The 11,898-nt window shown below is 42.3% G+C and overlaps 1 protein-coding gene across 1 annotated transcript in view; it reads right to left on the bottom strand.

Annotated features, from left to right (window-relative positions):
* Positions 1 to 1,031: 1,031 nt before the first annotated feature.
* The window catches only part of Atp8b4 (ATPase phospholipid transporting 8B4 (putative)), a 255,715-nt gene continuing 244,848 nt past the window's right edge, over positions 1,032 to 11,898 (bottom strand). The window contains exons 25-27 of the mRNA XM_023724062.1: positions 6,235 to 6,373; positions 3,277 to 3,407; positions 1,032 to 1,829 (exon numbers count right to left, since the gene is read on the bottom strand). Of these exons, the coding sequence (XP_023579830.1) occupies positions 1,548 to 1,829; positions 3,277 to 3,407; positions 6,235 to 6,373 (552 nt within the window). The 3' untranslated portion in view covers positions 1,032 to 1,547. The remainder of the gene's footprint in view (positions 1,830 to 3,276; positions 3,408 to 6,234; positions 6,374 to 11,898) is intronic.

Here is an 11,898-nt window from a genome sequence, read left to right as displayed (position 1 = left end):
AAACCTTTCTGAGAATCACCAGACTCTTGAGAAATACAATTTTGTTTGTTCAATAATTCAATAAGAATCCAATTAAGGAACCCATAAGGTTAGAAGTTCATTTGTAGAAAATCAGTGAGGTATCATAATTTTTGTTTTCTGGTAGAGAAATTTTCTCCTGAGGTTGTAATTTTATTTCCCTCTACTATCGAGGTTTAAGCCGTTCTTAGCGATCTCATTCACCAAAGTCTTCCTCCCTGAGTCCTGAGATTCCAGCTGTTCATATTCCCTTCAGATTTCTCTGTTACTCTGATGATGCATTGATGAAGCTTGATTTACACATTCATGTGAGGATTAAGTTATGCTTTCAGTGAGTAAAGAATCCATGCTTTGACGCTGTCAGTCCTATGAGGTAGGTAGTAAGTAGGTCCTCACTTCACAGAGGAGGACACTGAGTCTCAGAGTAGGCACATTACGTACCCAGCTTGAAGAGGCCAGAAGCAACAGTGCTGGGCTTTGAACACAAACTTTCCTCAGGTCCTTTCCAGGAAACACATTGGTGACTCCCATGTAGACTAAAAATTTGAGCTGAAGCATTTACACAACCTCAACCTTATCAACATAGGTATATATGTTAGAAGTATAAGCATGGCAGTTGGTTATCAATGTGTGAGACCTGAGTATTTAAGTAGCAACCGAAGAGACTATCTACTGACTTGTTTGCATTCTCAAGTTATGGAAGTTGGAAATGTGGGGCGCATTTGCCCATAGATTATGTGGAACACTATCATTAAAGAGTGAACTAACAATGTTTTGCTGACTCCATCCGTGGTGTGCATAACGGTGAGAAAATTGCTACTGAGTTTAAAAGAGAAGTCACTGAAACATATTTAGAATACTTACTCCAGCGCACCATGATAGTTCATGGGCATGTCTGCCCATAACACAGTCTGAGAGCTTTTTGAATAAATCTGACCAAGTGACCAGTCTACCTTGTTGTAAACATGTTTAGGCTACCTCACCCTGGGACTGATGGACCCTTTCTCCTTCCTAGGCGTGCAAGGGATTTGGGTCCCTGTGGAACAGATCGGTCTCAGTGAAGATGAAGGAGTGATACGTGGCCCTTTATCTGAAAGCACCTTGGCATATACAGAACTTTGTCTTGGAAGAGCCTCAAGAAAAGAAAGTTGGCCCTGTATGTACACAGTTCCTCTGTCAACAACTGTGGCCCTCAGCTCGGTAGACACCTTACAAATGCACCCGCTTGTCCACCTGGGGGTTCGTTCAGGGTCTACACAGATGTTCGAGGCTCTCTGCATAAATAAGCTCTCATATCGAGGTTGATAAAAATCCGTACTCAAACAGCAAGGCTCGGCCCATCCAACTGCAGCTTGGCGGTGACCATCTGGCCTGCTTTCCCGTACAGCACGCCCTGATCTGACGGGCGTTGGCAGCCGTGTGCCCGAGACTGCAGCTGAGTGCGCCAGCCCGCCCCACGTCCTCCCCGAGCGGCAGAAATTCAGCCCCCGCTGAAGTGAAGGATCTGTGCGGCTCACATTCACCCTGACTCACAGTTTCACTGTTTGATCCTGACTAAAGCTGCTCAATGTGTCTGTGGTTTTCTTACACAAATTTTCAAGCCAGCCAGTGCTATTATAAAGTGGCTTTTCCAACCCTGATGTTGGGGGTGGATTTTTAGCTCGCATATTTTTTCCAGATGTGATAAGCTCTCCATAGCCCTCTTGGTGAGCGAAAGCATAGCCAGATCTTCTCGAGCTTGACCTACGGGTCTGCGGCCTCTGCCTCCTTGTAGGCCTTGCCTTCTGCTGAGCTTTCTGTCGCCGACGGATCTAAGGAGGAACAGAGGCAGAGTGAGAAGATGCAAATCAAGAAACTATTGTGTGAACAGGACACATTCAGATAAACTTCGTTATTGTCTCCACGTTGGATGCCTTAACTGCACAGAAGAATATGTACTGGGGACAGAAGCCAGAGCCCTGTGTATGCTTGGTACAGTACATGCTCATATGGAGAAAGATTTTTAACACACACCCTCTAGTTTTATAGTCTTACTCCCCCAGAATGGTGCATCCCTCTTTTGTGGAGCTTCTCTGGCCCAACAGCTACCAGCAACTGGAGTAGAAGAAAATGTAGGAAATGAGACAGAAGTTTTTAATGCTTCTGTTAGGTCAGTATGTCATAGAGCTATCAGGGGTTTGATTTATTTAGGAATTTTTGTGGTCATCTGAAGGGCTCAAGATCACTTGAGTGGGTGGCCAGCATTTCTTTCCTTTCCCTGCATAAGAGGAAAAGATCAGAGGCTTGGTGTGAATGACCTTGTTCTCTGATTTGGCAAATCACTGGGATTCTGACTTGTGTATCAGAAGAAAGTTGTTGAGCAGAAAGTTGCCATCAGACTAAACATAGGAATGACAGGCATTAACTTATTTTTTTCTGCCTATCCATCATTTTCTGGGTTTGTAGTAGCTCAGAAGCACAAAGAAAGAAGACAGATAGGGACTCTGAATCTCCAGAAGGGATAGTTTTGTACTTGGGTTGCAGAATGTAAGGGCCCCAGATGTGATAAGCTCTCCATATCTTGGTGAGCTCAAGCATGGCCAGAACAAGTAAAGTTCCCAGCTTCATTGGCCTGATCCCAGATCCTCATGGATGCTTGCCCTTCCTGTGGCATGCATGGCTCCATGTGTGGGTCTCGTCTGTCTTCCCTTCTCTTCCTATCTGTGTCTTGACCTAACAAGACACAGTGTTAGGTATGGATTATAATCCTCATCTCATGAAATCCCAGAATCTCACCTCACTTCCCAGTTGAGATACTTCCATAATCTGTTCTTCCTATTTTCCTTCTACTTTGCATTTCCTGATCCATCTGTCATGCTGACATTGCCCTTGTATCTGTCCCCTGTATTTCTCAATCTGCTTGTGTATTTCTACATTTATAGCCTCTGACTTGGTCTGTTCTTCGCTCCCTCCTACTGTACCCTTTACCACAGCATGCCTTTCTCTTGGAGCGTTTGTCCAAGCTAATTCCAATGTGCTTCTTTTATAAAACCACTTTTAAAAACACCTAATCTGTAATTTTTGACTCTCCACCCGCACTTGTTCCAGAAGTTTCTCTTCATTCCTTCTGCCCCAATGTGATGCCAAGCACCCTGTGGGTTCTTGAGCTTTGGAATTCCACTAGCCCCTCCCTGGGCTTCCAAGCAGACAGAGGAGAAGACCATTCTGAGAGCCGAGAACCAGGCTCCGAGCACTCAGCACCCAGCACGCCCCACATACCTGGTCAGACAGGGTTGGGTACAAAGCCATCCTCAGAAACCTAAATGCCACTACGGGCATAACTGAGGCCACAGTCGTTAGGAGAATAACAAGCCAGATGCATCTCTGGGTCAAAGAATTCTGTATGTTTCCTGTGATTAAAGAAAAATATACCCTGTGGTTATAAACAGGACTGGTTTCTCAGTAGGCTCAGGACGGGTAAGGTCTCTTCTGGAACCATGACATTTGGACTGTTTGCCAGAATGGGGGTGTCGTCCCCAGGCACCGAGTACTCGGTGATGGTGAGGAGAAGGCCCGCAGCAAGCTCACCCTGAACCAGGCCGAGCCAAGCATGCTGGGACCCAGGCTCAGTCCAGAGCCACTCAGGAAGCGCAACTCCCTCTTTCCGCCTCAAGATCCCTTGGCTACAGTGCCTGCCTCACAGCCAAACCTCTGTACTCGGGATCGCAGAACTCGTCAGACCCGGTATGATCCTGTCCTGACAATAATGTTCCACCGCTCCGTGCTCACCTCAGTAGTTTGCAAACAGGCACAAGCTCAGACTCCTCCTTACTGTCTGTACTTTTGGGCATTTTAAGTAACCGTGAGTTGCAAAAAAGGTTAAGAGTGGAGCCCATAAGCCTAAAAGGCTACCATTAGCTCAGTAAAATGCGAGCCTTCTGGGAAGTGTTCACAAATTACTCCTAACTGCATTGTTTCTTATGGCAAAAATTTATTCATTACTTACTGGTATCAGTGCTTATCAAGAGTTCTGGAACGGATTTGTGAGGAGGACTGAGGTATGGCTGTATCTTCAAAAGATGCTGTTTACCTTTGTGGGTTCTTAAATAAAATCATACTCTTAAAATTCTCAATAAATGTTCTGAATGCAGGCATCATTTCAAATAATAGCCTGATCAGCTGGCTGAAATAAAAGGTGAGCTGGATCTACCGCAGGGCCAATTTTTAAATTCCAGGCAATGGCCCCAGAAAACCTGCCTCAAAGATTATGAGCTACTTCAAGTTCCAAGGCAAGCACGGGGTGCCTGGTTTGTGTAAAGAGCACCCTCCTCTGCCGGCCACCAATGGCTCCAGCAATGGAGCCACCCAACATCCAGGGCAAGCAGACAGCAAGACTCACATCCAAGCCTAAAGCCAGTTTCCTTACTTCAATTCTCATCTCACACTCTTGGACATTTGTCTAAATGAGGCAGTAAAGTTCAGAGAGGCAGAGAGACAAATCCCATGGGAAGCCATCAACCCTACTTCTACCACCAGAAGAAGCTTTTGTTCTTGTGCATCTTCTAGGGATTTCATGATACCCCAACACCCTTGTTCCACTTCCAGGGCTGGAGTCTTCACACCACTGAAGTGGGCTGTGGGCACAAGAGCTTGGCTACTGGTCAGTATGTCTGCTTTTTCTGGCTTTGGTGAATAGAAGCCACCTACCAAAGAGTAGCTGACTCTAGTTGCCTTCAGCCATGAGCAGAAATAAACTTGACTCAATAAATTAAAAGCCTTTTTGGGCTCCTTGAAGCTCAGAACCCCCAGGCAAGGCTGAGCAAAACAAGCTTCACTGTAAAACCACACTCCCGTATGCTGCTGGTTACTAAAGGAAAAAATCTTTTTTTCCTTAAACCTCATTGTTGATCTAACTTTTGTAATGTCTCATTGGAGCTCTGTAATTAATTCCCAGGATGGCATGTGCTTAGCAGAGGAGGAGAGGTCCACATACAAACTACTTTCTCCTGCACAAGCATTCCAAGCCCATGCTCGCTCAGGACTGTAGACTTCCTAGTCAATGCAACGAGCTTTCCAACTTGGCAAGAAATCCACATATATATGCTTAAAAATAGTTTGCCTTTTTTCCTAACCAGCTTATTCTGATTCATAACCAACATGTCTCTCCATGGTTGGAATCTCTGGTAAACAAAGTATTAACATTACATGTTAAGTAAGAGTGGTCCAATTTAAAGATTTCCAGATACATGCAGGGAAAGGCAAAAGTTGAAGGAAAATGTTCTTAAGTTGTATGTGTGCATTTAAATGGAAATAGAATTCCAGGTACTCTGTCATAAATGGAAACACTTAAACTGGTAATTGGTTTGTCTCAACGTTTTCTGCGTGAATCAGTCTTCTACGAATCGTTTTCTGAACTGAGTTACCCAAACTGTGGATGCGAGTCCCAGTCTTGCTTGACTGAGCTCAAGAAGAATATCATGGTGTATGGCTCTTTTCTGGTCTGTTGAGATAAACTCAAAAAAATCACTCTTCCCTACTTATTCTTAACACTCAAGAGCATGCAAAGCGTCACTGCAACCACTTTGCAACGTGGAACCGCAGTGCAAGCACACTCTGCGCCTCTTCAGGGTATACGTACTCTTGGGATAACAGAATCTTGAGGTGTAAGGGCTCGTAAGGTGCTCTTAGCTACCCTGTTCAATCCTTCCATACTGTCCCAAATGGTAATCAGGACACAACTGTTTGAATAACATTAAGCACTATCATTACAGTCAACGTTTACGGAAAATGTACCCTGGACCGTGGTACATGCCAAGTATTTTGTATGTGCTATATATGTAAATCCTCAGAGCTTTTTATGGCAATAGGAACTATTTATAACTCCAGTTCACAAATAAAAGACATGGAGCGGTGAGAAGACACTTGCGCAGGGTCACGCAGCTTTTTGCGTGGCCGAGCCGGCACTTGAAACTTGGCTAAGTGCGGAGCGTAATCGCAGGCACTGATGCAGCAGTGTCCAATCTCCAAGCTGCTACCCCCCCCGAGCCTTCTCCACGTGGTGGGGACAGCAGACACTGACCTTCCAGAACTCCTTGAAGTCTGGAAGTGCTCAGGGGCCTGGCTCAATCAGCTCCTGGACAAAGGCTCAGCGGTCACTTCCAGCCCCATACAGCCCCACAAAAATATGTTAAAAAGACAAATGAGTGATAGCACAAAGCACAAGACAGAAGAACTCACCCACAAATGGAAACTGGTTTGGGAACATTCCAAAAATATTATTATTGTGCGTTGTAAGCAAAATGATGAAGTAAGCAGCCAAGCTGCCCCAGATGAAGACGTGGCTAATGGCAGTCCAGTAGCTGGTGTCCAAGGCGATCTGTGAATACAACAAAGGCAAAAGAGAGATCTTCGAGGTTTAAAGGAGCATCATTCTATCATGTGACCTTTCCCAGTACAGCTCTATGACAAGAAGGCCAACCGGAGCCTGACTGTTAATTGGACATTTCTGTCGGAAAATTGACGATAGAATTTATATACATGGGTACCAGATATGCCAAGTGTGGATATACTATCTGGAGATAAAATATTGAGATTTTTACATGAGAAATAAGAAAATAAGATAGTTTTATAATTTTGAGGTCACTTTCCAAGTTGCTCTCAAACTTGTTTTTTGGGAAAAAATTTCTTTCTGTACTGAGCAAGAGTTGCACTTTATAATCTATACATAAATTTTCACATGACCATTTTAACACATACATAATCTTTTTATATAAACATTCCAACTCATTTTGATGATCCTTTCCTCGAATTGTACTCAAATCATAACAAAGCAAAATCCATAATCCTCTTTTGGCCTAAAACTCAGAAATTGAAACTGAGGGTGACCTAGGAGTGTGTTCAAAACACATCACCCTTCCAGGAACATGCTAGGGCAGCTGAACAGAAAGAGCAGGGTGCCCTGGAGAATCAAGGAAACTGATGATAAATATAAACCCTTGAATTCTCCAGAGGAGGAAAAGTGGATTCAGGGGTCATTGTTTGCATCTCAGAGGTCACAGGTGGGACAAGTTAAAGCGAAGGTTTGCATTTCTAGTAGAGTCCAGGACAGGACCACAGATTCCTTGCCGCCTGCTGGGGCCTTACCTACAGTGTGAACACACTCCGCACAGCAGTGGACACGGGCATCCCCTCCGCACCCGCAGTTTACTGTCTTTAAAATGCTGCCTCATCAGAAGGGTGCCAGCAGCCTCCAGGTGAACTGAGCTGGTCATAAAAGGGTGGCCTTTCTCTCAACAGCCCTGAAACCAGAGCCCTGCTATCCACGCCTTGGTGAAGACATACTCATTTTCTCTCTATTTCGTTTGGCTGTCAAAGCTTAGATCAACATCTCCAACTCTGTCTCCTACCACCCATCCGTTCATCAATTTCAAGGCATAGCAGTGCCCTGATCCAAGTGGGTAAGAGAAGGCAAAGTGAAACTATAACTCACTTAAAAAGCTCAGGAGTAAAACCCAGAACAGGTGGCTCCTGGGAAGCAGAACAAAGAGAAGAGACAGACAAGCAACAAAATAACAACAGAATATAGTGAGACCTCTTAAGGAGATGGGGGAGGAAAACACCGGAAGGAAAAAACACCGAGTTTAAAAAATTAATAGAGACATCAATTTGAGTAGTCACTGATAAGAACTGAATTAACATTTGGAATAAATGAATGCAAATAGTGCATCGCATAATGACAAACGAAGACTTGAAGAAATGAAAACCACTGGCACATCCATAGATGTCAAAGCTGTGGGCCTCATATACAGTTAGAAAACACAGAAACACTTGAGAAATGAATCAAAGGAATGCCATAAGAAAACTGCTCTGTGGAAACAAAGAGCGCACATCTTCAGACTGAGAGGGCCCTCCAAATTCTAGGCAAACTAATGAAAAAGAGATGCATTTTGATGGCAGTCGAGTTGTGAAGACTGAGGAAAAGAAGCTTCTAGACAGAAAAGATGCTACTTACAAAGGAAAGAAAATAATTTAATGTTATTCTGTTACAGTAAAATTGGTGGATGTGATGAAACAAGAAAGCTCCTCAAGAAAAATGCTCAACTCAAGATCTTCTGCCCACCCAGTATGGCGTGTAAATGCCAAGACCAGGAAAGATAGCTTTGAGCTCAAAAATCATAACATCTAAATACACTTTCTAAACAAATCACTCAAGGATATTACTACAAAACAAAATAAAAACTAGATTACAATAATGATTTCACAATAAAGTAGTATAAACCCACATAAAATAGTGGCGAGCAAAAATTCTTATAAGTTTATAGTGAGCATTAAGTGAGTAATATCATGAGGATAAGCAACAGTATTAACTTGGAAAGGATTTTAGAACAGTCAAAACAGGTTAACAAAGCATTTCATAACATCCCGGAACTAAAATTCAAAATTATTAACATGCAAGAGATGAGGTTTCGAGTAAGGACAAAGGGGGAAGTAAAATTAAAACATTTTAAAAAGGGTTAAATTGAAGGTGGGTGAGGAAATGTTTAGAATGAGATATGGAAGCATTTGATGAAAGGTATACTATGTAATTTTAGTATATCGCTATAGAAAATAGTGTTGTTGTTGTTGTTGTTGTTGTTGTTGTTGTTGTTGTTTTGGCAGAACTGGGGATTGAACTCAGACCTTGTGCTTGCCAGGGAAGTGCTTATTCTACTGAGCCATCTCCCCGGCCCCTGTAGAAAATAGTTTTAGATGGCCTGGAAAATGGGTTTAAAGAATTACTAATAAAATAGGAATAGTAAAATTTATAAATTATTCATGGAGAATAAGATATTTTAAAGCCTCATTAATACATTGAAGTATAAAAAAGAGAAAATGGAAAATAAAAATAATTAAAGGTAATCATAAAATAATATTTAAGAAGGAAAATAAAATGCAAATAATTATAATAAAAATTAGAGGTTTAAAGTCCTCTATCAAAATAGAAAACCAATAGAATGACACAAAAAAAGAAGGGAGCCAATGTGCTTGACTCAGACACTTTATCAGACAAATGGAAACTAAATGAAGCAAGAGAAACACTAATGTCTTAAAAAGAAATTTAAATAGACTGACATTCAGGTAGGTGAGTTGATGTATTTGGCAGAGCAAATCTCAAGACAAGCCAACATTCATGCTACTGCTGACTGCTTGTAGCCAGATTTACAGTGAGCATTGGGAGCAAAAACCAGAGAAGAAATTTTTGAAACAGATTTTGGTACAAAAGGAACCACAAATAAAGTTGGAGCCAAAGGAGGTGTCACTGCTGAAGAGATCAGCACCATTTTAAAAGAAGAACTTTGTACAGAGATAAGAGGAAAGATGCTTTAATGGCATCTCACAATCATAGCTTCAACAGGGCAGAAGTGTGGACCCTTCATCTGAGATAAGCCCCTGGTGGAGAAAGGTCACCTAGGGAATTGGTTCCCTATCATCTCACTGTGCTCAGCCAGCCAGGCCCTTAGAGGCTGCTGCAGCCATGATCCAAGGGGGCCCAGCTATCATGTGTGTTCTCAGTGATATGACCATCTATATATTTGTGATGTTCAGGCATGCAAAATGAAAATGCTATGGGGTTTAGAGGCTTCATATTTAAAGCAGGACCTATGAGGCCAGGCAATGTACTCCTGAGAGACAGATACATGAAGCAGTAGGAACTAAACCAAAGGTGGAGTAAAGATCTCAAGAAGGTGGAGATGCTAGGAACGTGGTGCCTCTGCAGAGGAAAGTTGCAGGCAGTGAGCAGAGCCAGCCCAAGAGAGAGGCAATGCAGGCTGCAAGCAGCAAAGCTATGCTTGTGGGACTACCACTGCTCCCTGGATCTCACATCTTACCAGATCTCACATCTTACCACTATATGTCCTCAATGCCAGATATGAAGTGATGAGACTTAATATTTGCTCTGTTGTGTTTCAGTCTAGTCTTGGTCCTATTATTTTCATTCCTTCATTTAGAATGGGAAGGTTGAGCATGTGCCATTATATTTTAGGATTATATAATTTTTAATTTATTTTTACAGGGGTTCACAGCTAAGAGTTTGCCTTGAGTCTCAGAAGAGACTTGGACTTGGATTTTTGAAAAATACTATAACTATTGAGATTGGGGGAAAGGGTAGTGGTGTTCTTGGTTGTACACAGGATAGGTGCCGCATGTTTTATGAAATTGTTAATTTGTTGTTGTATTTAAAGATTAAGTGTTGTTCAAGGAGACGTGTTTGGTTGTCAAGGTGAACAAGGGATGGTATGTTGTCGATAAGCTTAACTGTGTCAAGTGATTGGCTTGGGAGACACTAAGGAAATGAGCAGAGTACACTTCTGGGTGCACCTTCACGGGTCATAGAAACATGACCTCCAGGACTGCACGGGGTCTGTGCCCCTTCTCTTTGGAGCTGCTCCTCTGTGCTGCTTCCACACTGCCATGGCCCAAGCAGCTTTACTCTCTCACTCCCTTCTGCCATGACGCTTCTGTCTTGGAGTCAGCTAACTGTGAGCACAATCCCCTGGAAAGTGGACAGCCCTCCTCTTTTTTAACTACTGGGACTGGGTATCAGGTCCCAGACACAGTAAACTAATACACTAGGTTTTTCTCCTGGGAGTATTACAAGAGCTGTGGCTCTCCCTGGATCTCCTGCCCTCCTGAGGACTCTGCAGCTATGTAACACCTGTTGACACAGTGTCTTGCCTTCAACTAATGAAATACCATCAGTTCTAATTACTATGTTTTTTGGGAAAGCAATATAATAATAGTTATGAGAATTTAAAATGTACATACTCTCTAACCCAGAAGTAAAACCTATAAAATATCATTCAGCAGATTGGTAACATTATTCATTCAACAGATTGGTAAAAGTTCAGAGTTCTGCACCCAGAAGTTTCATTTCTAGGAATTTATCCGACGGTGCCTAGGACATATGTGTAGCATGCGCATTGTAACATTGCTTCAGTAACAAAAAATAGAGACATCTTAGAAGTGTAACTAGGAAGAACTGGTGAATAAATGATTGTATATTCATATTATGAAACACGATTAAGATAGAACGGAATGTGTTGATTTGGAAAGCTGTCCAGCATGCCTAGTTAAGTAAAAATTCATATTACAAAGTAATGCACAGAATGATGATCTTCTTTTGTTGAGGGTGAATGTATGCGTCAAGGCAAAGAAAAACATGGAAAGACAAATTATGGTAATTATAATGGTAGTTTGAAGAAGGGAATGAAAGGAAAATAGTTCATTTGATTTTAAACACTTCCGTAGTTTTTAAAATGTTAAAAGTCTATTTTGTAATTCAAATGATTGAAAAATTGGTGTTAAAAACGAAAATAAGAGACGACTAGAATTTGGCCTGCACCATCAGCAGGACCTAAGATTTATAACTGTAATTACGGACCCTGGAAATTTCACGGGAGTTGTTACCATGATGACAAGCCAAGCTTAGACAGCAAGGAAAGGATATTAATGCTGCTGTCAAAATGAGCTTATTCACAGAATTCCTGAAAGTTATTATTCCATATATTAAAGACAGCAGTTTTTTTATTGAAGCCAAAATTGTTGAGTTTCAGTGGTTACAATCATTACACAGTGACTGCTGGGAATTCTAGGGTAAAATAGACGTTTTGAGAGCGTCTTTCAAAGAAAAGCTTGACCCCAGTGGGGATCCTGCTCAAGAAGTGAGACTAAGGTGACAGGAGCTGCAGATGCACGTATTCCTCAGATTGAAATTCTGGCATTAAAAAGACAGCTGTGTATTTGTCATCTTCGAATATAGTTTGTTTTCCATGCAATTCTGGATACTGGCATCCCAGGTATCCCTTCAGGAGACATGGAGACCAGGGGCACACCCTGGTGTTCCTAAGATGCTGAGGAGAC

The sequence above is a fragment of the Octodon degus genome, unplaced genomic scaffold, assembly GCF_000260255.1.
Source record: "Octodon degus isolate 3935 unplaced genomic scaffold, OctDeg1.0 scaffold00105, whole genome shotgun sequence".
Taxonomy (NCBI): Eukaryota; Metazoa; Chordata; class Mammalia; order Rodentia; family Octodontidae; genus Octodon; species Octodon degus.
This window is presented reverse-complemented; position numbering and strand designations above follow the sequence as displayed.